This window comes from Trachemys scripta, chromosome 3 (assembly GCF_013100865.1).
Source record: "Trachemys scripta elegans isolate TJP31775 chromosome 3, CAS_Tse_1.0, whole genome shotgun sequence".
NCBI lineage: Eukaryota > Metazoa > Chordata > Testudines > Emydidae > Trachemys > Trachemys scripta.
In genome coordinates, this window is record NC_048300.1 from 76,187,942 (window position 1) to 76,215,795 (window position 27,854).

Consider the following 27,854-nt stretch of genomic DNA (forward strand, 5'->3'; position numbering starts at 1 on the left):
TAATATTAGTTTTGCAAATTGGGAATCCTTGCCTGAACAATAAACTCTTATTTCCTTTGAGGTTTCTTTGACTTCTAACTATTGAGATAAGGAACTTTTATTTTAACCTGTGATTAACAAACAGAGAAACATTGGATGTGAGAAATATATGGGATTATGCCACAGCTTCTTTCCCATTCTCTTTAAATATCTGCTTTAAGTCGTTCACATTAACTGTTGAATCATATCAGTCAAATCATTAGCTAAAACTAAAATCTTGCTGTAACATGAAATAAATGGGTCATGCTTGGGAAAAGAGCATAAGAAAAGATGACTGTATCATTCTTTCTGTGGGTGGAGTGCAATGCCTGCCAGTGCCTCTTTGATTAGGGTGCTGTTCGTGGCCAGAAGATCTTTGCCTTGTTGCCACCATTTGAATAAAAGTTCATCAGCTGACAACTTAGATTCAGAACTTCACAGAAATCCAATCTTATCTCATTCATCCTTTACCTGTGCACCATGAGTTTGGTTAATGAGTCTGAATTAGAAGTGTGCTTCAGTAAATTGAATTACTTGCTTGTCTCCTTCTTAAATCTTCTGTTGATATTCTTTTAATTTAACAAAGGGAAAAAAAATAGGCATGCTGCTCTTGGCATGAAAATCAGCCATAAAATTTTACATCATGTACAACATTGTGGAGTTATTGGCAAGCTATGCATGAATGCTGGTGTGTTTGTTCATCAAGCAGTCACTGGATGGATGAATGACACAAAAAGTTCTCTTCCCTGCCATAACCTGCACCTCCAAGTTTTGGGTTCCTTTTGGGGGAGAGAGAGAGAGACAGAGACACACACACACACACACACACACACACACACACACACACACACACACACACACACACACCTCTGTTCTCACTACTTGCATATAATTTGCAATTAAGTCTCTCTCTGCTTAGCTCAGCTTTTCTCTCCATCTGCTTCTGAATTTTCACTGTCTTGTGTAGTGCACATTCCCAAGCTGACTACAAAGTATAAGCCTAATGAGCTAATCCATTATATTTAAGATAAAATGTATATTTTATAGTGCTTGGTAGAATTATGTATTGTTTATTAGCAGTTTTTACATATCATGTGATACATTTTTTCAGTTAAAATTATGAAGTCAAAATTCAGTATAATACACTAAGAGATGCATTGCACCTGCTCTATCTGTAAGTTAGAGTTCTAGCTGTGTGCCACTGAACTGGAAAGAAAACTTCAAAGCATCTCTTGGGGAACCAAAATATAGATTCTTCACATCTTTCGGAACTGGGTAACTATACACTACTTAAAAATAAATTGAGGATTACTTTTAAATTTACAGTCTAGCTGTAAAATGTATAAAGCACCAGTGCTTTATTAAAATAAAAAGCCATGTAATCAAAAATAAAGTTACAAAAGAAATGGGAATCTTCATTGCTCCCTTTTCTGTTCATTGGGCCCAGTTCTGATCCCACTGAAGTGAAAGTCCCAAGATTTTCAAAAGTGTGACTAGTGATTTTGGGAGCAATTTGCGATGTTCAGAAATTGCTGAGAACCCACCCACCCTTTCCCAAAATTGATAATTGAAAGAGAACAGACAGACAAGAGGTGGGGGAAAGGAACACACAGGTTGCAGGAGCATTAACAGTGTTGAGCAACGCTTCCTGCACCCAGCAGTTTAGATGCCTTCCCAATTTGCTATATGATACATTTAAATGCAACAATTCAAGGGCACTCAGTTTATTATCTCCCTTAAGTGTTGTCTAATACGGTGTGATCTTAAGGATCTGGCTGCAGACCAAGGGCGTTTACATGTATATGTTTTGGATGATATCCAGGAATCCTCCCTTTGGTGGAAACCTGGAGACAACCTCCAGGGGCAAATCCCTAGTGAAATGCTCCCTGTGCTAGAGTTCCAAGATAGGCTACTCCTTGCAGCAGGGAGCATAGATGAAAGTTTATTGTAAGTGTTCTTAGAAATAATATACAATCAGTTTGCTATGACCCCACACATCTTGCTCTTTCTCCTCCTTCCCCGCTCGACGGGCAAGGAATGAGATTCTTTCGTTTTGTCTACCTCTAGTCACTTAGGCCATGTCTCCTCCTCGTTCTCCTTCAGGCTCCTTGAAAAAAAGTAGCACAAGGAAACTGTCACTATTCAGGGCAGTTGTTTAAAAAAACTTTCTCCAGTTTTTCCTAATTTCTCTTAGAATAAGCAGAAATGAGACGGATGCTTTCCCCAAGGATATTTCTCAAGGACCATGAGTGTACTAGCTTCAGGGATACAATATGGGCCTATTTCCTTTTGTTTATTGTGGGATACCCACTGCGTCAGGCACAACAGTAGCTTCTGGTGATAAATCAAAGAACTTCTATGGGCCAGCATGGTCTCAGGCATACATGCAGCCCAAGGCAAAGCCTCTTCTGAGAATTAATGCTTTTTGGGAGACTGTGGATGTGAAAAAGTCCTTAGGCCAATGAATGAGCATTTTAAATTAGAGAAATGCAGCATGCTTGCTTAACCTCCCTTTTGGTTGACCCCACTGAAGTATGTCTGCATTTGAATTGGGAGGTGTGATTCCCAGCTCATGTAGACATACCCACGCTAGCTCTTCTCGAGCTAGCATGCTAAAAATAGCAGTATGGCTGGGGTAGCATGGGCAGCAGGTTGGACTAGCCACTAGAGTACATACATACCCAGGGGACCTGCCTATGTTACTTGAGCAGCTAGCCTGAGCTGTTGCTGGTGCTACCCCAGCCACACTGCTATTTTTAGATGCTGGATCTAGCAGAGCTAGAGTGGGTATGTCTGCGCAAGCTGGGAATCGCACCTCCCAGCTCAAATGAAGATGTAGCCCATGAAAACATGGTCATCCATTCCATTAAAAGCCAATGTCTCTTCCAAAGATACCTGCACGCAGATGATTGAGGAGACTGTAGGAATTTTGAACTATCTGCAACCCTGTTGAGCCCTAATGCTTAGGCTATGTATATTTGGAGGGCATGCATGGAACTGGGGGGGAGGGGGATCTCAGATAATATAAAGCAATTCCAGCTCCCCTAAGCGTCATCATGAAGCAACTGAGTATTTTTGGTCAGCAATCATGCCTCTTAATAAATGAGACTCTGCTAGGTTTCCTGGATGTTCTTTACAAGTGTTTTGGCAATGATAGTGTGGTACCTTTTAGCTTAGACATTGAGCAGAAGATTTTTCAGGCAGTGAAATAATAGATTATCATCTTTAAGGAGTTTTTAATGTTTGGAAATTGCCTGGACACTTTTTCACAAACCATGTGATTAGAGCTATTTCGAATGTCCCAACTAGTCCTGAGTTCCAGGGCGGGTGGGTATTTAAAGCTATTAATAGTTTCCAAAAACTTAGTAGGCACAAGACTGGAAGTAAAGTGGCTGAACCAGTTTGTAGGATGTCAGAAGTTCAGGATGGAAACCATGTATTAATCTCTTCTAGGACTATCCCCTGAAGACTCTCTGGAATTAATCTGCAAGACAGATGCATATCTACAAATCTTGATTCCTGCATTTCAGGTGGTTCAGCCCTACTTCTAGTACTTGATCCTTTCAATGCTTTTGATTACTGCCCAAGGATCTTCCTGTAAACCCTGATGTAGTAGTGGCAGTAATTCTCCTGGGGGCGGGGGGGGGGGGAATTATTTGTGTGACGGGTTGGACCCCCCCCACCCCACCCTGGGCCGGGATGCCACCTGACGTATTGCGGTTTCACTGAGCCTCCTGCTCCACTAGCCTGGGCTCCATCTCCCTGTTTTGCTGAATCGGGCTCTCCGGCCTCTGGCAGCGCACACACACAGGTAGACATGCACCAGCTGTAGAATCACACACAGTCTGCAAGCAGCTCTCTCTGGGAAGATTCAGCTAGGAAATTGCCCAGGACTCAAGTACACACACCCTTTGGGTAGTAAACCCAAAATAATAATGTCTTGTGCTGTATAGAAAAGTCTTCACAGCGCAAGCTCATAAAAATTTGCCCTCTTCCTCAATGTGGAGAGAGAGATGCACAGCTTCTTGCCCCTCCCAGATATGAATTGCACAAACTGGGTTATGTTATAAACAAGAAATAAGTTTAACTGTAAAAAGGCAGATTGTAACTGATTAAAAGGGATAGCAAACAGAACAAAGCAGATTACTAAGCAAATAAAACAAAACATGCATACTAAGCTTAAGATCTTGAAGAGACTGGTTTCAAGAAGTAATTTCTCACCCTAAATGTTCCTTTTGGGCCGGTTGCAGAAATTCTTGAAGTTAGCTACCTTTCTTGCAGCTTAAATTCTCAGGTATTTTATTCACAGACCGGATCCCTTTTCCAGCCTGGGTTCAGTACTCCTCCCCCTTTCCCTTTGTCCTTGTTCCTTAGTGTTTCCAGCAGTCACGCTGGCTGGGGAGTCAGTGAAGAGTGAACCTAGATCAGCTTATTCCCCAGCCTTAAATAAGATTTACACAAGGTGGGAATCTTTTGTTTCCCAGTCTTGACCTCCTCCTCCTTTTAGTGGAAAAGTACTAGAAGTCCAAGATGGTGGTGTTTTATTACCAAGTAACATGACCGCATGACCTAGTAGTGTCACCACAAGGTCCCTCCTAGGAAGGAGAGGGATGAGTATCTTCAAAGTCTTATTGTTTCTTCCTAATGGACCATCAAGGCTGATGGCCCAGTTGTAATTGTTACATAGTCAATATTCCTAATTTTAGATACAGAAATGATTCATGCAGACAAATTGGATAATCATATTCAGTAAATCATAACCTTTCCAATGATACCTTACAAGACCCATCTTTCATAAAATATATCTGTTATACTTATGATATGGATATGGCAATTTCCATAAAGAATATGCGGCGTAATGCCACAACTTGTCATACCTTGTATAGAGTTTTGGTTCATCGGAACATGGTCATCTTGTTTCAGCAGTCTGCTTTTGTGGGAGCAGGAACTAGTCAGATTCAACAAGCGTTTCCATCCCTGGAAAGAATCGTTCAGCAGATTGAGATGCAAGAACCTCTTCTGCTCACTCCTGGAACTGATTGTGACTTGGTCTTAGCTACACCTGAGGAGCCACTAGCAGATTTTTTTGAATTTAGGAGTGTAGTTATTTGAACTAGAGGAGAAATAAGATCCACCAAAAGATGAAAAGAGAGAGCATCTAACAAAATATGCTCCAGGTGGTTCCAATTCATGTGTAGTTGACAACAGATTCCAGTATCTTGGCTTGGGCAGCCTGTATAAACCATAAGATGGCACCAGGTGTTTGTGTGGAGTTGTCTCTGATGTATGCCATTGAGCACAAGAGAGGTACGCCCTCTGCACCATGGGAGATAATCCTTTTATTGTCAAGTCTTTGTCAGAACCATTATTGTGGCAGCAGTAGCTTACATAAATCAGCAAGGGGCACTCAAAAAACATTTCCCGTCGAGAGGAGTTTCTTTCCATTGTGGGGCATAATCAAACTTTTGCTTCATTCAGGTTTTGTATGTCTAGAGGGAGGATGGTGGAGAAACAGAGAGAGGTTTCATACATATTTTTGCATTATTTCATTTAACCTACTATTGTGTCATGAGATTTTGCTCACTGGAGAGAATTTATTTTCCAACTCATATTTAATAATAATAAAAAAAAAGTACCAGAAGGAAAAAAAAACATTTTCTTCCAATGCATGATAGTTTATTTCATGAAGTTTCTATGTATATATGGGGGTGATCCTGGAGAACTGTAGTCAGCACTTTAAAAAAATCAAATTCTAATAATAATTGTACGGCAGAAGACCTGAGTTTACCTTTGACTTGTGACTGGCCTATTTTTATCTTCTTGTATTTTAATCTCATTTCTTATGAAAACACTGTAGTTTAAATGACATTTTATGAACGTGTAATTAATTACAAAGAAAATCAGAGGTTTTGAATTCTACCATTAGATGTATCTTAAATTTATCTCAGATTAGCTATCAATAAGACATTGATATTCATTAACCGCTCCATTTCTACTAGAATCAAAGTACAAATAGAAATTTGGCTCTGAATGAGAACATACATCTAATCTTAGCTAAGAAAACTGCATTTGTGTCATAGAACAACCACCTAACATTTTATTAAAGCCCCTTTGCCAGTTACTGAGAGAATCAACTGATTCTTCCCTGGCTTGAAAGGGAAGCAGTTTTCACTTAAAGCTGTTGACTGCTGAGTTTTAGGAATAAAGAGCAGTAAGGACTTCCTCTTTGGGGAGGAGGGGTGCTTATTAGCACTGGCCTCTTGCTGGGATCCGGTTCTGGAGTGAATTTACTCACATTGGATATGACTGCCGTGTAGTGGTTTGGGAATTACACTCTTCAAATGAAAATAAGAGTTTAAAGTGTGGAAGGGTGTTTCCAAAGCAGTCCAGTCCCAGACCTTAACTGTTTTAGTTTGATTTTAAATAGGGATGATAGTTTACCTGCGATGTAGCCTTCAGTCCCCCCCCCGTTATAGTTTTTTATTACATCTTGTAAGTATGAACACATCTAGAATATTAGCACTGAATCATTAACTATGAGTTTTTATTTTTAACATAAGATCATTTGCAACATAATTCTTTCCAGCACAAAGAGAGATGCCTTGGAATCTTGCTCACGTTTAAAGATGGTGGTTGCATGGGTGAGGAGGGGGGAATTATTCAATGCAATATATCAGACTCAAACTGTCAACACATTCACATAATAGATGTTTTCCATCACTTCCGTATTCATTCCTGCCAGTAGATCATTTCATGTTGACTCCCTGCACTTCTGCTCCACTTGAGAGCAGAAGTCTGCCTGCAAAATCAATCACAGGATCAGAGCCTAAGTTTGCTAATTAGCAAAAGTAATAAACTTGTTTTAGACTTTGAAATTAACAGAACACTTACCACCTTGTTTTCTTCAGCAATTAAGTCATAATGCACAAATTGGGATATCACAAATATTTGCGTGGCAGCACACTGATGTTCATCCACAGAGGAGAAACTGCTTTTTAAAAGATAAATACCTTCTGTTCCAGTAGAGTGTAAGATCATGCTAGACAATGCATTGTTTTTTGTATAAATGTTCATATTTCAAGTTTGCTTCAGTAGGACTCTATCTTTAAGAAGATTTTGTGCCTTGCTGCTCTGTTATTGTCAGTGTGCCCAGTGTTGTCATAGCAATGCTTAGAACTATGCACACTTTGTCACAATAAAATAATGAACTGAATTTTAACTTGCATTCGTTGACATTATCACAATAGTGCTCAGAGATGATACCATATGCTTCGATCAGCCAAGCCAAATCAATGAGTTCTTCCTTCTAGTTCTAAGTCCCTTTTAAACTGTGAGCTTCCATAACTACTATGGAATGGTGACTTAAAATCTGAGAACAAACAAATTCAAAACTAACAAACAGCATTCAGATGGACCAGGAATAGAAACATAAGAGCAGCCACTGTGCCGGGATGGTTTCAGCAGCAGTAGTTTCAAGTGACTGGTCTGTGAGCGAGTTAACAGCTTTGGAGTGACTTTCGCTGCTGCTCCTATACTCAGTTGCTGCCAGTTTTGAAATATTTGTTGTTTTAGAGTTTTGTGGCTATTCCAGAACTTTCTTGGCATTATCATCAAACCCTGCTGAGATTTACTCTTTTTCCTTTAAGAATTTTTCTAAAGCTGTCTGCCAGTTAAATTAAGAATTGTGTAATGATTTTTTTTTTTTTAGTCCTGATGTCAGTCTGTGAATTCCTGGGGTTTAAGATCAGGGAGAATTATTTCTTTAAATCAATCCTTTAGGCTATTAACAATTTGTAATCTGATACTGATGGCCATTGTGCACGACTGACTGCACTGAAGGCTAAAGCAGAAAAATGTGCAACTCTCTGAAACCTTAACTGATAGTTTTGTTTATACAAATTGTGCTTGAAAGTACCAAGGCTTTAAATGGCGTTTTAATTGTGACCAATGCTACAAGACTGGAATGCTTGAAAATATCTGAGACTTGTAATTTGAGAGTACTAGATTTTTCAGAGGCAACAGAAGGAACTAACCCTAAGGAAATGTAAGAAAATTATGGCCATACTAGTTCAGACCAGTGGTCCCTCTACCCAAATATCCTGTCTTCTGGCAGTGGCTGATGCTAGATGCTTCAGAGGGAATGAACGCAAAGGTTTAGGAACACCCAGAGCATGAGGTTGCGTCCCTGACCATCTTGGCTAATAGCCATTGATAGACTATTATTTTTTTAACCCAGTTATACTTTTGGCCTTCACAACATGCCCTCCACAGGCTGGCTGTGCACTGTGTGAAAAAGTACTTCCTTACGTTTGTTTTTAACCTGCTGTCTATTAATTTCATTGGGTGAGCCCTGGTTCTTGTGCTATGTGAAAAAGTAAATAATGCTTCTTTATTCACTTTCTCCACACCATTCATAACTGCTATTTGCAAAAGTTAAAGCTGCCTTATCTTGAAGCCCCCTTTTGTGTGTGTGTGTGTGTGTGTAGATATTTCTGCATTGAAATGAGTATGCAAGAGTATCATGGAGAATAGGTTTCAGGGTAGTGTTAGTCTGTATCCTCAAAAAGAAAAGGAGTACTTGTGGCACCTTAGAGACTAACAAATTTATTAGAGCATAAGCTTTCAAGAAGTGGGCTGTAGCCCACGAAAGCTTATGCTCTAATAAATTTGTTAGTCTCTAAGGTGCCACAAGTACTCCTGTTCTTTTTATGGAGAATAGATATATCAAACAGGAATTTGATTTTACAAAGTTATGTATTAGTGAACGAAATAGCTTCTACTATTGTACCTAACTCAAATTTCTGCATTTTTTTCCTCCAAAAGCTTTATCTGTTTTTGTAAACCAGAGGAAGAAATATATAAGTTGCTAATTTGGACTTGTTTTTCTTTCTCTTGTAACTATCATGTAATTAACAAACTTCTTGGTATGTCTAAATTCTGGAAGGGAAAAATTATGTAATTTGAGTGAGAACTTAATAGTTTTTGTTCTGTAATTTGCAACCTGGAACTTTGCTCAATTTGAAGTGTCCATTGTTACATTTTGAAAGTGTTATGTGCATGTTATCTTGTAATACCAGTATTTTACTTGTTTTAACAACCATACTTAAAAGAAATAACACAAATTACTTCCCTTGTAAGTAAGCCTTTATTTCAAAGGATCTGTTTTTTTCCAGTAGATAAATACAATATGCTTACAGGGTGAAATGATTACTAAAAGCAAATGACCCGTACTGAAACTTCTTGCAGCTGCAAATAGTGTGTGAATTGCTGAAGGTACGGTGTATATAGTAATACATTAGAGACCTAGTTTGTTTAATGACCCACATACTTAGCAGTCATTTAATTGCTTCTGCAGTTGATTCTTGTTAAATGAAACACCCTTGTTTTATCCTTTTTATTGAAGCAATAATAATGGTGAAGATCGAGAAATTGTGTGTGTGTGGGGGGGGTTATTCCATTATATTACTACCCATATAATGAAGCCTATAAATGACAGTGTCTTACTCTGTATTCAAAATCAGTTTGTGTTCAACTTCAGTATCTTGGTTTAGTATGGTTAATAGACATTTTATGGGGGGGGCAGAAAAGAAAGAAGTTTGATAATGTGCTTTTTGTTTCTTTGTAGTCTGTAAGTCTGTTACTAAATGGTTGATTGTCCCATTATCATGCAGGAGCGTTTATATCTGTAGTTTCTAGTAATGCAAATAGAGTTATTCCTGCTTGCATCAGTGGAAGAAATCTTGTATGATAAATTTTCAAAGTGCTTCATGGGAATTTAGTGGAGAGAATCTACATTATATAAAGATAGGTGAACTTCTGGTTTTTGCTTAGTCCCTGACTTGTTTATTTCTTGGTAGCTTTTTATAGCAGTATGAAATTATCTGTTTTGGTGATGAAAGTATCCAGGATTAGGAGAAAAGTGTTTTACTTTGGACTTTTTTTTATTTTGCACAACCAAGTAGCAATCGGCTCAGAATTCACTTTGCACAAAATGTTTCTTTCTGCTCTACATCTGAAAGTTTATTAGCAGCTATAATGATTTTTCTATGTTCTTTAAATGGTTTACAAAAATCCTTTAGAAAAGATTGCTTCTATTGATTTGTTTTCTCTTGAAAATTAATACTCTGTTTGAGCCATTACTTTGGCTAGAAGTGTAGATTTTTGAATGTAACTCCATGCACCATCATTGAAAATCCCTAAAAGAACCTTTGTGTGTGAAATTTGATGTGTGGTTTCTTTCCAAAAGAAGCCTACTTTCATATTGACTTTGACATTGTCCTAAGCCTCACCTGTCAATCATATAGAGTCATAGACTTTAAGGTCAGAAGGGACCATTATGATAGTCTACTCTGACCTCCTGTCCAATGCAGGCCACAGAATCTCATCTACTCACTCCTGTAATAAACCCCTAACCTATGCCTGAGCCATTGAAGTCTTCAAATCATGATTTAAAGACTTCAAGGTGCAGAGAATCCTCTAGCAAGTGACCCATGCTCCACGCTGCAGAGGAAGGCGAAAAACCCCCAGGGCCTCTGACAATCTGCCCTGGAGGAAAATTCCTTCCCCACCCCAAATATGGCGATCAGCTAAACCCTGAGCATGTGGACAAGACTCACTAGTCAGAAAACCCAGGAAAGAATTCTCTGTAGTAAAACAGATCCCACCCCATCTAACATCCCATCACAGGCCATATTTACTGCTAATAGTCAAAGATCAATTAATTGCCAAAATTAGGCTATCCCATCATACCATCCCCTCCATAAACTTATCAAGCTTAGTCTTGAAGCCAGATATGTCTTTTGCCCCCACTGCTCCCCTTGGAAGGCTGTTCCAGAACCTCGCTCCTCTGATGGTTAGAAACCTTAGTCTAATTTCAAATCTAAACTTCCTGATGGACAGTTTATATCCATTTGTTCTACTGTCCACATTGGTACTGAGCTTAAATAGTTCCTCTCCCTCCCTGGTGTTTATCCCTCTGATATATTTATAGAGAGCAATCATGTCTCCCCTCAGCCTTATTTTGGTTAGGCTAAACAAGCCAAGCTCTTTGAGTCTCCTTTCCTAAGATAGGTTTTCCATTCCTTGGATCATCCTAGTAGCCCTTCTCTGTACCTGTTACAGTTTGAATTCATCCTTCTTAAACATGGGAGTCCAGAACTACACACAGTATTACAGATGAGGTCTCACCAGTGCCTTGTATAATGGTACTAACACTTCCTTATCTCTACTGGAAATACCTTGCCTGATGCATCCCAAGACCGCATTAGCTTTTTTCACGGCCATATCACATTGGTGGCTCATAGTTATCCTGTGATCAACCAATACACCGAGGTCCTTCTCCTCCTCTGTTACTTCCAACTGATGAGTCCCCAGCTTATAACAAAAATTCTTGTTATTAATCCCTAAATGCATGACATTGCAATTTTCACTATTAAATTTCATCCTATTACTATCACTCTAGTTTACAAGGTCATCCAGATCTTCCTATATGATATCCCAGTCCTTCTCTGTATTGGCAAACCTCCTAGCTTTATGTCATCCACAAACTTTATTAGCACACTCCCACTTTTTGTGCCAAGGTCAGTAAAAAAATATATTAAATAAGATTGGTCCCAAAACTGATCACTGAGGAAATCCACCAGTAACCTTTCTCCAGCCTGACAGTTCACCTTTCAGTACGACCCATTGTATTCTCCCCTTCAACCAGTTCCTTATCCACCTTTCAGTTTTCATATTGATCCCCATCTTTTCCAATGTAACTAATAATTCCCCATGTGGGACCGTATCTCATGCCCTACTGAAATTGAGGTAAATTAGATCCACTGCGTTTCCTTTGTCTAAAAAATCTGTTACCGTCTCAAAGAAGGGGATCAGGTTGGTTTGGCACAACCTACCTTTTGTAAAACCATGTTATATTTTGTCCCAATTACCATTCACCTCAATGTCCTTAACTACTTTCTCCTTCAAAATTTTTTCCAAGACCTTGCATCCTACAGATGTCCAACTAACAGGACTGTAGTTACTCGGATCACTTCCCCCCCCCCTTTCTTAAAAATAGGAACTATGTTAGCAATTCTCCAGTCATGTGGCACAACACCTGAGTTTACAGATTCATTAAAAATTCTTGCTAATGGGCTTGCAATTTCATGTGCCAGTTCCTTCTACCTCGGATGTGGTAATATCTATCCTCATTCCCATTTGTCATCCTACCATTATCCCTAAGCTCCTCATTAGCCTCATTAAAGACTGAGGCAAAGTATTTGTTTAGATATTGGGCCATGCCTAGATTATCCTTAACCTCCACTCCTTCCTCAGTGTTTAGTGGTCCCACTTCTTCTTTCTTTGTTTTCTTCTTATTTATATGACTATAGAACCTTTTACCATCGGTTTTAATTCCCTTTGCAAGGTCCAACTCTACATGGCTTTTGGCCTTTCTCACTTTATCCCTACATGTTCTGACCTCAATAAGGTAACTTTCCTTGCTGATCCCTCCCATCTTCCACTCCTTGTAGGCTTTCTGCTTTTTCTAATCACCTCTCTGAGATGCTTGCTCATCCAGCTTGGTCTACACCTCCTGTCTATGAATTTTTTCACCTTTCTTGGGATGCAGGCTTCTGATAGTTTCTGCAACTTTGACTTGAAGTAATTCCAGGCCTCCTCCACCTTTAGAGCCACAAGTTTTTCAGTCCAATCCACTTCCCTAACTAATTTCCTTATTTTTTTTTCAAGTTAGCCCTTTTGAAATAAAAAACCCTAGTCACAGATCTATTTCTGTTTATCCTTCCATTTAGTTTGAACTGAATTAGCTCATGATCACTCAAACCAAGGTTGTCCCCTAAAACCAGCTCTTCTATGAGGTCTTCACTACTCACCAAAACCAAATCTAAAATGGCATCCCCTCTTGTTGGTTCAGCAACTACTTGGTGAAGGAATCCATCAGCTATCGCATCCAGGAAAATCTGAGCCCCATTATTATTACTAGCACTTGTCCTCCAGTCTATATCTGGGAAGTTAGTCTCCCATGATTACTAAATACTAATTATATCTTAAACAAAATCTCAAGATAATTCTGACTTCAGGGGGTGCTTTTTTGGTCTGAATCCTTGTCTGAATACACTTATTTTAACCCAATGGATTTTATGATGTGTATCTTTTTATATAACAGAAGCTTGCTGTTTTCATGGATTTTTTTATAGCTAATGTTATATTAAATTCTGTCACAGACTTCCTAGGTCTTGACAAAATATGTTCTGTATACTATGTTTATGAAGCATCCTTTGAATCAGCATCTTCCACTTCAAGACACTTATGTTTTGTACTTTCTCACACCATTATTATGGTCTTTAAATATTCCTTAGTGCTTTCCTCTTTCTTCTGCTGTTTCAGTAGCTCCATCCATCAGTGGTGAAGAAACAGAAGACTGTTTTCTGTTGACCAACCCAATGCGCACGCATCTTTCCTCTCCACTTAAATTCCACACTTTATTCAAGCTTGAGAGAACTTCTTACCCTTCCAAATTAGGGCCCAAATTGATTTGTCATTTGGCTCTATGTAAGCAGAAAATAGATGAAGTTCTGCAAGGAAAATTTCAAAGTGAATGGCCAGAAATACATCTTATTGAAGATATGATCCATTTCTCAGTGGGTGACAAATCAGATCAATCTAAGATGACTATCACCTTGGCATGTAAGCACCAATATCTGCATATGTTCACACAATTTTCCGTGACTTTGGAATTTGAGTCACTCTCAGGGCATAACCTCAAGGAAAATGGGCACACTGTGTTCACTGACCCTCTGTGTGCGTATTGTCCCACATAAAGGAGGAACCACGCATGCTTACTGTGCTGCAAGCTGGAATACGGAAAGCTAATACAGAATGTGTTATGGCTGCCTGTCTCTCTTTCCCCAACTAGCCTGTTGGTTGAAACAGGAGGCTGTGCTAAGAGCCTTGCTGGGTCTGTTTGGGGCACTATGGGAGTGTGTGATAGACAAGGTCTTTAACTCTGAAGAAAGTGATATGATATTCCAAAGGAATCTCTCTAGCACTAAGATCTATCACACAAAAGATGTAGCTGCCCCCAGTACCAGATAAGTGGAGAGGAGGAGGAGGAATCTATGGATGTGCCTGCCTGCTCCAGTGTTCCCTCATCTTCTCCTCCCCCCCCCACTAATCTCACTCAGATTCTAGGAATCCACCATTTCTGAACCTGAAAGATATTTTTAGTTCATATCAATTAGAATTTGGCTTTGTTGTTGTGGAGTCAGAGTGAAACCAAGGTTAGCAAACTTGTTACCCAAAAGAATGATTATTCATCAGTTGAAGATGGCACACTTGGAAAGTAAAATAACCACTTTTTGGGTAGTAACCCTGTTGTTTGTTAAAACTCCAAACCTTATATTTTTACATTAAAATGAATCCTTAGGACTCAGAAAGCTCTAATGTGGTTGCTTTTCTTTGTTTGATATTTTCTAATCGTTGCATTCTTAATGCCTTGTAGCAGACTTTTTTTCCAAAATGTATTGCTCCCAGAAATTCAGGGTTATTCTCAGGAGAAAGCAAGAAAATTTGTGTTTCTTTGCTCTGTCAATGGTATGGAACTTAGTTATGTTTCCATTTAACCCTAAAGTTGAATGTGTCCTCATTTTTCTTCCAGTTTCTATCCAGCACAGTAATTACAAGCTGCATAAGCACGGATGTACATTTATTACTGAGCAGAAAAAATAGCTAAACACTTGTATGTAATTGATCTATCAACCTTATCTACATTTTTTAAGCATTTCCTTTTGGTAAGTCTGATGATGATCTCAAATTATGCCCTCCACTAGAAGTCTTGTACAAATCAGTTTAATTGATCTGATATGTCAGCAAAAGTAAAATGTAATTAATAATGATGTTTTAATTTCGTGTTCATATGAGAGCAGATTTTTGTAGCTGACTTTGCATTTCAGACTTGATTGATATTGAATTATTTGTGAAAAAGGCTTCAACCACTAGTTCTATATGAATGATTCCTAAATCTCTCTGACCTGTCTTCCTCCTCCAAATCTTGCATCTCCACATATCTTTGACATCACTTACATGTTCCACCATCATTTTAAACTTCCAGCATTAGATATCTTCTTTCTTCCTGATATCACTCCCTGACTTTGCTCCCCCCTCTCGTTATTGTTAACTTCATTATATCATTCCCTTTTCCTAGGTTTACAGCTGTGGTATGACTTTTTTCCTTTCTTTCTCTCTCTCTCCATCTAAGGATTTTTCCGTCCTTCTGATCCTTTGCCTTCCCCATAAATGTTGTATCATGTCATCTTTTGTGTGTGGTTGTCTTTTTGTATTCTTTGGGACTTAGAAATGTGTCTTGTTCTGGTTCTGTGGTCCTGTTCTCATTAGCGCAAACTGCAGGTTTGATACTGCTTCACTGATCACACAAGTATGCCAATCAGGCTGTAGTTTTGTTTTGTTTTTTTTATGTCCTGGTCATCTGCTTTATCCAGTGCATGTAGTCTTTCCCCGTTCTTCATGTCTCTCACATACAGCATTGCATCTCCAATGGCATTTCAGAAACTTCCAACATGCTTGTGGGCTCAGCAGCCCAAAGCTTTCCTTTTAAACTAAAAATGAAGATCTTGGTAAGAGCACATTGTCAACTTCAACTCTTCACATCTCCCATCATGAGTGCTTACCACTAGTCCTGATGGAACTGGTAGGGCTGGTGGCAGCTTCATCATCAGAGGTCACTAGCAACATCGTGCATTTATGATGCTATACATTATTTTAACTAATATTTTCATAAGTTTGTTGACTTGTGACAGTATGCAGTTAATGTTAGTAGGTTTCTGGAGGGCTGTGAGGACTAAGTTATAGTAACATGGATGGACCTTCATTGTTTGGCCAATATTGTCCAGGTAGAATCTCTAGGCTTGATCCAAAGCTCATTGAAGTCAGCGGGAGTATTTGAATTTACTCCGATGGGATTTGAACTTTGCCCTCCGAGGAAGATGTTTGCATGCTTTCTGTGGCCCTGCTTGAAATCAGATAAAACATGCATGTTCATCAATAAAATCTGGAAGCTATTTCTGACCATATCTATGCCTGCTAGTTATTTACTGGAATTTGTTTGGCTGTCTGACCAAAACACAACAGTTTCTCTGAATCAAGAGGATAGTCCTGTGGTGAAGGCACTTGACAGGGATTTGGAGGATACAGGTGCAGTCCTAGTTCTGCCATGATCTTCCTGTGTAACCTGTCCATTAGTGTCTCCATTAATCATTTTCCCACCTGTAAAATTTGAATAATTCTTCCTTTCACCATTCTGCAAGTTCCATCAAGCTCATGGTTGCCTCCACATGTTCCTTCAAATATTTTTGTGGGCATATTCGCTTGCTAAGGTGGAAAAAGTTCATGAACCCAGTTTTACAGTTCATAAAGGAAGATGAGGAATTTGGCTGGAAACACAAACATATGAAGCAGAACAAGGAGGCAAGAGACAAACCATAGATGAGCTGAGATCACTGGCATATCCATTTGGTTCTGAGAATTTAAGGAGCTGGAAATTGAGCATTTTGAGTATGCTACAACACTTGTATTTTCATTTGGGGGAGGGATAGCTCAGTGGTTTGAGCATTGGCCTGTTAAACCCAGGGTTGAGTTCAATACTTGAGGGGGCCACTTAGGGATCTGGGGCAAAATCAGTACTTGGTCCTGCTAGTGAAGGCAGGGGGCTGGACTTGATGACCTTTCAAGATCCCTTCCAGTTCTAGGAGATAGGATATCTCCATTAATTTAGGGGGGAGGGATAGCTCAGTGGTTTGAGCATTGGCCTGCTAAACTCAGGCTTGTGAGTTCAATCCTTGAGGGGGCCATTTGGGGATTTAGTTGGGGATTGATCCTGCTTTGAGCAGGGGGTTGGACTAGATGATCTCCTGAGGTCCCTAATAATCTATGATTCTAAGATTTAGTTCTAGAGTCCAATTTAATTGTGATCCAAAGTACAACAGCCATGCTGAGTAACAGTCTCATTATGATGGTGGAATGTAATTGAAAAAGACAAGGCTTTCATGTAGTTATCAAGACAGCAGACTCTTAATCATAATATATAAAAGCTTCTTAAGTTTTCTCAAGAGCTTTACATTTAACTTTTAAGTATCATGTTAGCCTATTGTAACTCCTTCAAGGCGCATCTTAGAAGCCCTCCATGTAGGAGATTGAATAACTATTGAAAGGTTTCAGAGCTTCATGTTTTTTAAAGCTGATAATGTATTGTTGCAGACTGCTTCATAAGTGTATTAAACTAAAATGTTTGCAATATTATTTTAACACTGCAGATGACCACAGCTGCTGCTTTTTATGTGCGAAGCTGCAGTAATCAGCACTGTCAGGTGACTCGGAGTATTAGCTGTTCCAGTTAAGCCTGTAGGTGGTACTTTTGTAAACCTAAAATTGCTATAGGTTAACACATGTTTTCTAAACAGAGGATCCTTAAATATTTGAGTCCATCTATTTAGCTCAGAGGCCTGGGTACTAACCTACATGCCATTATGAAGGGGAAGAAATGTTCTGGCTTCTGATGTGTAGATCTAGAAACTGACTCTGTCATCTGTATTTTCCCTTCTGATCATATTTACTATCTAACTTTTTGAATCAGGGATCTCTTTTTAGTCTGTTTGTCAAAGCAATATGTTGGATGATATGGAGGAAAACTCTCCAGCAATTCCCTGCTTTGGTTTTACATCATTTAAATATCTTCATAGGAGCATAAGGCTTAGCTTTGGTCTTTGCATTTAAAAAGTAGGTGCAAATGCTTTTGTTAAATACAAATGTCCACATATACCTTTCAAACAATGCAATAAAATGTAGCAAACAAAGGCTCATTAGCAACCCAGCTAAATGTTTAGTAGTAAAGTATATACGATTTCAGCAGTTAGCCAGGATAATTTTCTAGATCAAAAATAGCAGTATTTGGCTGGAAACATAGTAGTACACCTCTATCCTGATATAACGCTGTCCTCGGGAGCCAAAAAATCTTACCGTGTTATAGGTGAAATGGCGGAGCGCTCAGCCCCTCCCCCCCTCCTGGAGCGCTGCTTTACTGCGCTATATCCGAATTCATATTATATTGGGTCGCGTTATATCGGGGTAGAGGTGTAGTTTATTTCACATGTCCCCAATACATGGAGTAAATGCAGTTATGTCCTTATATTTCTGTAAACTGCAGTACTCTCTCTGTATGGATGTTATGAAGTAATGAAGTATACCATTCAATCTTAATACTTAACTGCTCTGATCTAATACACAAAAAACACCAAACATATTTTTCTTTGTGATTTCAAGGAAGTTAATGTTCAAAAATACTTTGATATAAGCAATGTATTTACCTGTTTTTAAGTGACTGGGACAGCGTTGGATAACTCCATTGCTTCGTATCATTTTGTATGTGAAGTCCAATGTGTCCTTATTCAACTTATGAAAGTTGCTTGATTAGATCTGATAGTGATTTGAAATAGGGTTGTTTACAAATCTTTGTTTATAGGAACAATGTCTTGAATCACATAGCCATTGGTTAGCTGAAGGGACATATACTTCCATTGAAGCAAGTAGCTACAAATCTGTACAAAACTTGGAAGTATTAATGTTAACTGAGAGAGGGGTAATTTGGTGATATAGCATGCTTTTAGATGGGCAAACTAGATAATCATAATGGTCCTTCTGCACTTAAAATCTACAAAAATGTGGCTATAGCAGCTAAATGTAAAATACTTTTTTGGGTTTAAGGATGTGGAGAATGACATGTACATATTGTAGAAAGACCTTGTTCAAGTTACCAAACTAAGTGGTAAGATCAATATCTGGAAAAGCCTGAATTTGTAAGTGATGTTATCAGCTTAAAGCAAAAACTTCTCGCACTCAGGAGTCATGGGGGTGAAGGTGAGGGAGGGATGCAGGATCTTAGGGAATCAAATTAGGGGTAGTTTAGATAACCGTTCACATAACCGAAGTTCCTAATCCAATAATGACAATCTATATAGATAATTACATCCCAAAAAATATATTAAAAGGGGTGGGTGAGTTTCAAACAGCCTGTCAGGGGCCTGTAAAGGGCTCCATTGTTTTGGTTTTTTTGTTTTTAACTTTACGTTCATGAAGAGCTTGGAAGATGAATTCTTACAGTCAACCATGATGTCTACCATGAACACCTACATGCACAAAAGTGGCCCTCAAAAGTGCAAGCTGCAGCGTGTCCATGAACAAAATCAGAAAAGTGCAAGCGGTCTACACATTTATTTTAAATATATTAAATTTGACCATGTTCCTGATGAACATCCAGGGCAACCCAGAGGATTCAGGGGACCTGGGGTCTTCGGTGGCGGGTCCTGGGGCAGACGGACCCCCCGCCGCCAAATTGCTGCCGAAGACCCGGAGTAGAAGAAGGTCCGGGGGCTGGGGCCCCGCGAGAGTTTTCCGGGGCCCCCGGAGCGAGTGAAGGACCCTGCTCCAGGGGCCCCGAAAAACTCTCGTGGGGGCCCCTGCGGGCCCCGGAGCAAATTACCCCACTTGCTTCTCCTCCCCGCCCCCCCCCTCCCCCCGCCGGGCGGCCCTGTGAACATCCACGAAGGGTTCTTCCACTCTCACTTCTGAGCCTTCCTTAAGTAGTGAGGAGGTTGATTTGGGTTTGTCAGTCTTGTGGGTCCCAAAGTCTCTCTGATTGAGGACAGAAAGTTGCCCATTGGTTGCTAATGCAACTATTATGGACATGGACTCTGAAAGCAGTTTCATTATTGAAAGCGTGAAACAGAATTTTGACTTTCACAAGATAGAGCTGACTACTTGGTAGAAAACAGCCCTGTTAATTTAGAAAGACTTTTTACCTAACAAATGCAAAGGAAAGCAAGAATTAAGTTTTGGTTCTTTGCTGGCTTTACACCTTATTAGGTGTTTTGACACTTTTGGCTGATGTACAGTTTCACTCTTGCCTCCTTGTTCTGTTTCACTTGTTCGCTTTTCCAGTCAATTTCCTCATCTTCCTTTGTGAACTGTAAAACTGGGTTCACAAACATTTTCTACCTTAGTGAGAGAGTATGCCTATATATATGTTTGAAGGAACATATAGCGGCAGTCATGTGCTGGATGGAACTTACAGAATGGTTGGAAAAGGACTACACAATTGCATAGTCTACTATGCAAACCTTCTATCGGGTGCAGAAAGACATGAGGAGCAATATTTTGCCTCATTCATTGGATATTTTGCTGTATTTAGGTGAGAGATATTTAGCTTTAACAGGTTCAGATGAGAAATTAGACAGTCCGCATAATGGTAAGTTTCTGAGTTTACTTGAATTGCTTACAAAAATGATGGTGTGTTGAGAGATCACGTGGAAGCCATTAAGGCCAGTACCGCAGAGATGACATACTATCAAAATGAATTTATCAATAGGCTCACAAGAAAAGTATGACAGACTATTTTTGACAAGATTAGGAAAGCTAAATAGTTATCTGTTGTGTTTGATTGTACTCCTGAATGGAACAAATGTTTCAGGTGTTAAGGTATCACGAGGTTCTGAAAAATGGAGTGAAGTTTGTTGAGAATTGTGTAGATTTCATGCTAGCCCCACCAAAACTGGGTAGCGTATTAAGGAGATTATTATAGAGAAGCTGAAAAAAGCTAGTTTAGATATGGCTGATTGCAGTTCACAAAGCTATGACAATGGAGGTAATGTGGCTGCAGCATACAAACATATTCAAAATCAAATTAATCGGGTAAATCAATATACGTCTCTCAACCCATGTACTGCTCACTCACTGAATCTTGTAGAAGCTGCTGCAATGGTTGTTCCCTAAATTCTTCTATTTTTTTGAATTGTTCAAAGATTGTACATCCTGTTTTCCACTTCTACTAGTTATTGGGATGTGTTGAAAAAGCATATTAGCATCATATTAAAATGCCAAAGCATGACAAGATGGTCAGTAAAGGTTAGGGTGACCAGACAGCAAGGGTGAAAAATCAGGACAGGTGCTGGGGACAATAGGCACCTATATAAGACACAGCCCCAAATACAGGGACTGTTCCTATAAAATAGGGACATCTGGTCACTCTAGTAAGGGTAGAGGCCATACATCCACTACAAAATCAGATTGAAGGTATTCTTGATATGTTAGGCAAGTTCAAGGTTTCACACAATCATACCCCAGAGCTTAAGTCAGAAATTGACAGCTTGCAAACAAATTGCAGAGTTTTCACTTTTGTTTTGTTTGAGATGTGGTATACTGTTTTATGTAAGAAAGATAGGGTATAAAACAAACCTTATTTAAGCAGCTGCTTAACTGATTACCCATACCACCTCTCTTAGGGATCTTTGAATTTTGATTGCTTTATTAAATGTAAAGGATTTGACAGCTGAAATTAGTTTTATAGAGTTTATTAAACATCTTTAACAGCAGCCACTAATAGTATAGGATATAAGAAGACAAAAATAGTATTGGACTATAATTAGAAAACTGGTTAATATAACCATTCAGATTTGCAAAATCAAATAACTATCGCAATACCATATAATACTTGTACTCAATCTTGGGAAAGTGACTTTGTTTAGATTTTTGACTGAGTCCCTCAGAGTAGGGGTTCCTTGTGTCAAATGGTTATTAACTCAATTGTTGCTAGTACAACAGAGGAAACACAATCCAAAGGTAGAAAATAAAATAATTTGGTCAATTGCTTACATGCTAATTCACCAAGGTCTCCTTCTCTGTGGATCTGTAGTAAACAACCCTTTTAACTAATTTCCTAATTAATTATATTAAACCCAGAATCTAACACTCCCAATCATCTAACATTACTTCTACATTTATGACAGACAATATAGATGGAGTGCAGTTCAAGAAGCTTGCACACATGGCCTCATTTTATGTCTGTATGCACCTAGAACATGAAGGGCAGTATAAAACCATTACCCTATCATACACACGTGTTCTACAGTCTTGGTTAACAACAGTAACTTGTTGAGTTTTAAAGCTGCTTTACAACAAAATTATTGGAATCTTTTACAAAACAATGTCACAGAGTTACTGTGTGCCTATCTTTAGATCACATGCACAAGCGTATACACCACCATACGAATTAGGTACCCAGTTTCAGGAAGTGATCAATTGACTGATTTGACCTGTCACCCAAGAAAAAGTCTGTTACTTTATCATCAGATCTTCGTTCAGCTGTCAGCTTTCAACTCAGTTATTGTTCACACCAGGAGTTGACAGTGCAAACACGGGCGGAGCAAAGGACAGACATGACTATAGTTTTTTCCCTGATGTGTTAGCAGGCAACCCAAATTGCTAGAAAATAGAAAGAGATAATTAAAGGTACCTGTCTGAGATAGGTACTTTGTCACCAGGAGGACTCCAGATGTCTGATCCTGGACTTCAGTCTTCTTTCTTCCATGTATCTTTGGCTTTCAGAAAGCAATGTGCTGAAGGAGACAGACCTGTTTTATCCTATTTCTGCTGGGTGGTCCAAGTTGGTTCCTTTTCTTGGAGGTACTGGTGTGGACCAATCAGATGGTGACCTGTTCTTCTTCCAAAGATTTGAAACATCCAACCAAAATGAGTCATCCTTTGTCACCATCCAATCAGGGAACAAGACATCACATTGGCTGTTCTTGCAACTGGGGCTGGGATTTTCCAGTATCTGTATGGAACACATCTCCTCATACTAGCTTGTGTAAGACAAGCGAGGCCATAGCTTTGGTACAACTATCTTGGGACCATCTGTTTTACTCTGGTCAGCAACTTCATTCCAAACTTCATTCATTCCAAACATGGTCCATCCTTGTAGTTCCCAAACATCCATCTTAACATTTTTATTTCAACTGTATTCAGAATCTGCTCTTCTCAGTCAGTACCCAGTACTTAGATCCTACAAAAGTGCAGCCCAATTACCATCTCAAAGATCTTACTTTTCAATTTAATAGGCATTCTCCTCTCACACATCACTCTGCTTACAGGAGTAAACCCTGTCATTAAAGTTTGCAATATTTTGCCCAAAGTTGGATCACTTTATAGTCAACTTCCCTGTTATAAATATAACTTCATTTAATTACAATATTAGATTCCATCAGGTACCCAATTTTTCACTACTGTATCTGTTAATATATAATATCTTAATGTTTGATATTACAGATGCTCCCCAACTTATGCAAGCGTTCCGTTCCGGAACGCCTTGCGTAACTCAAATTTTGCGTAAATTGGAAACGTAGACCCGACAATTATGCCAACCAAAAAAAAAGAAGAAAAACCCCTCCTATTTCTAGCTTACAGAACTTTTTCTGTAAGTGCGGATTTACGTAAGTCGGGTTTGTGTAACCCGGGGGGTGTCTGTAATTTAATTTTTAGTTAATTCACTCACTCGTTCACAGACAGGGAAAAGGGGAAGTCTCTTGAGCAGCACCAGTGGTACACTCTTGTAAAAGGCTGCAGCAATTCTGAGTTTGCTCACACAGTCTGAAGAAATCTTGCTGTTAGACCTTAAGTTTTTATTCTCACTTCAATCTGTTCTATCTTTTTCTAAAACAGGCTTGATGTCTGGGCAATTCTTCAATAGTAATAACTCATAACTTTGGGGCCTTAGTTACTATACTGACCAAAAATGAATGTTGTGTGCAAAAAATTGCAGAGTCCAGATCTTGACATTCAACTGGCAGTTTATTTGGTGGTCTTTGCGATGCTTTATCAGAATTATGGGCTTCTGGGTTCATTGCTTCTGCTGCTTGATAGGCTGACAAAGTAGGGATTTTCATACAGTTCAAGGAAGGAGGAAAGTAATGCCAGGCAAACTTGCAAAGGATGAAAGGTCAACAGGTCCCAAAAACGTTTTTGAATGTGAGGCTTTCAGTCCCCAGTTAGACACAATATTAACACAGTTTGATGATAGGATGTGTAAATAGGATGTGATCATAAAAAGGGCTGCTTTTTTGACAGACGAGAAACTGAAGAGCATCAACAACGAAGACCTAAAGAGGCATGCTTTAAGTTTAGCAAGCCAGCTAACCCTGGGGATTTAAACTGAGTACTGAGAATGAGATGGAGTTCTTTGCCACTTTTTGCAAGTGAATCTTTAAGGATGACTTGTAAACAAAGGCGCCCATTGATCTCCTTCGCTATATAGACAAAAAGTCTTTAGATGAGTTTCCCTAACACAGAAACAGCTCTGCATAGTTTTTGCTATCTTCCTGTAACCATAGCTGCTAATGAAAGGAGTTTCAGCAAGGTGAAATTAATCGAGACCTTGCTAAGCGTGTCTATAGGGCAGGAAAGGGTTAAATGATCTGCTAGTTATTTTTATAGAGAGCTTGGAAGCAGGCGGGTAGACTGGGATGAGCTAATTAATGAGAATGCATCAGAGGAGGCTAGAAAGGTCCATTTGTAAAAGTACTTAGCAGTGATCGTGGGTTATTTATTACTATTTACATGGGGGTGGGGGGCACAGCGGAGGCGGATTTGAATTTTCCAGCCAGATGTAGAACATCCCTGGCACAGCATTGAGAAATGCCAAAATTCAGAAATCCTGGGATGTATTTCAGCGTACTCAGACCCTTCTGCTCCAGCTGTCCTTCTAGCCTGTCCTTGTCTCAGCCTCTTCCACCCCTCTACATGCCCCCCCTCTCTCTATAGACTCTTGGTTGCTCAATCCTTGGCATTCTAATCAAGGTGCTTCCTCCTCACTGCCTCAGAACCAGCAGTGGGGAGTATTGAGATCACAGGAGAGACATTTCCCCTGCTCTCAGTTCCAGTGTCACAGCAGATGGGACCAGCAATTACAGGGACAGTGCTTTTCAGCCCCTGCAATCCTGGTTTGGAAAATGCTCAGTGAGGATGGAATATCCAGAGAATGTAGTTGCTACTGCTATACCATAATTTATTTTTCACCAAACTTGGATAAAGTAGTTAGGATCTGATAATATTTTTTTTCATTTTATATACTTGCTGCAACACTGAAAATGAACATAGTATATATATTTTTATTGTTAGAGTTTGATCCAGCAAATGCTGGAGCACCTGAGTACCTTTACACAGTGAGCAATCCTATTAAATTGTATGCATAACTCACTTGTACAAAGTTGATCAGGTGCTTAGGCGTTTGCAGGATTGAGACTGAACGTTTTTGTATAAATTCTTAGATTTCCCTAAGAAATGTGTTTTGCTTTAGTCAGCAATGATGAATATACATATTCTTTTCAAGAAACAGGAAAGCCTTTCTTAAGTTAAATAACTCATGTGATGAGGTAGTAGACTTGACTTATTTTAGCTGCACACTTCTGAGGCCTATATTTATAAAAGCAAATTTTCACGATTTCTCTGTTTATTGAATCTGTAGTATGAGTAGAAATGAGTTTAGTACACTCTGCCTGGCATACACAGAGAAGTAATCAATAATGCCAGATACTACATAAAAGTATATAAGGTTGCAGGAAAAACTACACATTAAATATTTTTTAACTTGTATGATATTGTATAAATTGAGAAATCGTGTGTGATCGTATAATTTGACTTGTAGTGTGATGCGTACACCCAAGGGAACAAAGTTAAGACTGCATTTGCAACCTTAATGTTGGCATTTCCTGACTTCTAAATGCTTAACTGTGCAATCTTTATAGTTTTCAGATTTTATTTTGTATAATGCAGAATTTAAGACATGGATTAACTTTTAGTATCTTATATTGCTTTTTCACTTTGAAAGACACATCTGAAACACTGGCTTCCACATAGTAGTGAATAGTTTAAATTATTTTTTTGTCAGATAAGTGGTTTGTTTTTTGAAGTGTGCAAAAGACAGTGCTATATGGGGATGTTTTAGCATTTGTAAGAAAAATATACCCATACCTTTTATGGTAGAAAGATTGTTGTTGTTCCCCCCCCCCCCCCAATAAGATTTATTGGCATTTTTATTTGCCCTGCAGGGGTTGTTCAGAACTATGCCGAATCCCCATGGTGGAATATAAGCTCGACAGCGAAGGCACCCCATGTGAGTATAAAACTCCTTTCAGAAGGAATACTACTTGGCATCGGGTGCCGACTCCTGCTGGGCAGCCTCTTTCTCGCGCATCTCCAATCCTGGGAACATCTGACAGACTGCAATGCCAGCAGCTTCTTCAGCAGGCTCAGACAGCCATTCCTCGCAGCACTTCCTTTGATAGAAAGCTGCCAGATGGTGCAAGGTAATATACTCTGCATTTAATTCCTGTCATTTTCCTAAATGCTTCACTTGTAAACCTCTGTTTTTAGGCCTTAGTATGAAGTTATTTTTAAAGCCTTTTTTGATCATTCATACATTACTCTGTTGGGTTTTAACAGGGATTTAAGTTTGAGATTAAGTGCAAAAGTAAACCCAGTGAACCACAGTTCATCCTAGTTGAAACGAATGACATCTGGGTTTAGTGATAAGTGATAGTGTACAGTAGTACTACTCATAACTAGAGATGGGCAGAATTTTGTGGACTAATAGTTTATTCACTAAACAATGAAGTTTCTGGTAGACCAAAGCTATCCATGAATTCAGCTATCCCACTCAAATTAGGTTGAATTTGGTGAATAGTTTTGCGTCCCCTCCCCCCCAATAAAATAAATAAATACAGCAAAATGTTTTGTTTGACATTTCCAAAACATTTTGACTTTTCATTTTGAAATAATCTTTTGTTTCAACATTTTGCTAGATTTATTTTAGAAAACAAAAAGATGTAAAAACCAGCTGAAAATAAAACAAAACAAAACAAATTGTTTCTGGTCAAACAAAACATTTTTTCACTTCAGCAAGAAAAACCTCCTTTTCAGGTTGGCAACTCTCCCCAAAATGTTTTAGATTTTTCAAACTGAAAAATGAGTGATTCACTCATCACTATTCATAACTTCACCCCAATGAGGACTACCAACCATCCCCTTCAACCCCAAATGAAATGAACCAGAAGCTGACTGGCTACTTTTACTCTAAGTTGAGGCACAATCAGTGACGTTACGGAAACCTATTTAGATGAGTGATAAGCATAAATAAAAACAAACCTGTCTCTTGCAAAATGAATGGTTTAAGCTCATTATTGTATTCTGGACACAGTTTCAAAGGATTCTGTAATTCATTACTAGTCCTTATACTTTGCTTTTTTTCCACTGTTTATTAAACAAAAGAGAACTTGTGATGTAAAAATATCAAACCTCTTAAATTATGGTGAGGTATTTTAAAGGTAATTATAAATCATTTTACTCCTACTTCTTGAAAAGGGGTACAACTCTTTTTAAAAAAGCTATGTAAATGCATTTGACTCTTTACGTTATTTGGTGAGAATTAAACAAATTTGTTTCTTAAACAGAATTCTTTCCCCATTAATTTCTTCTTTGTTTGGAATTGTCCCTCCTTTATGCCCTTTTCCCCTTAAACCATACAGTTTCACTAATCTCCAAGCAAAACAGATCTCATGACTGAAATCTCCTAATTTGTATAAAAATCTAAAATTTGTCATGTATTGGTTTTGAAAATTTCTGCCCCCGCCCCAAAAAGCATAAATTATTACTGTACTTAAGGAGAAATAATTGACAGTATTTTTACATTTTGTTTAAAACACGCACAGTTAGACTATTAGTCATAGTAAGGCACATTTTAAAACTTGTCCTTAGGGAAAGAAGGTTCTGAGTTAATGGTTTGCATATTTTACATCTTGTTTCAAAAATGTATTTTATCCAACCACACTTAATGTTAGATGACTTAAAATCACCTTGCTTGACCCATTCTTGTGTTCCTTGTTAAAGTCCAATGTTAAACAGGCAGTTGTACTGAATATCTAATTTTCAGGATTTGTGAA

General features: G+C 38.8%; 1 protein-coding gene across 8 annotated transcripts in view; it reads left to right on the forward strand.

Annotated features, from left to right (window-relative positions):
- The window catches only part of SIPA1L2 (signal induced proliferation associated 1 like 2), a 147,997-nt gene that overhangs the window by 68,213 nt on the left and 51,930 nt on the right, over positions 1-27,854 (forward strand). For all 8 annotated transcript variants that reach the window (XM_034765105.1, XM_034765108.1, XM_034765106.1 and 5 more), the window contains one exon: positions 25,965-26,222. In XM_034765105.1, coding sequence (XP_034620996.1) covers positions 25,965-26,222 — 258 coding nt within the window. The remainder of the gene's footprint in view (positions 1-25,964; positions 26,223-27,854) is intronic.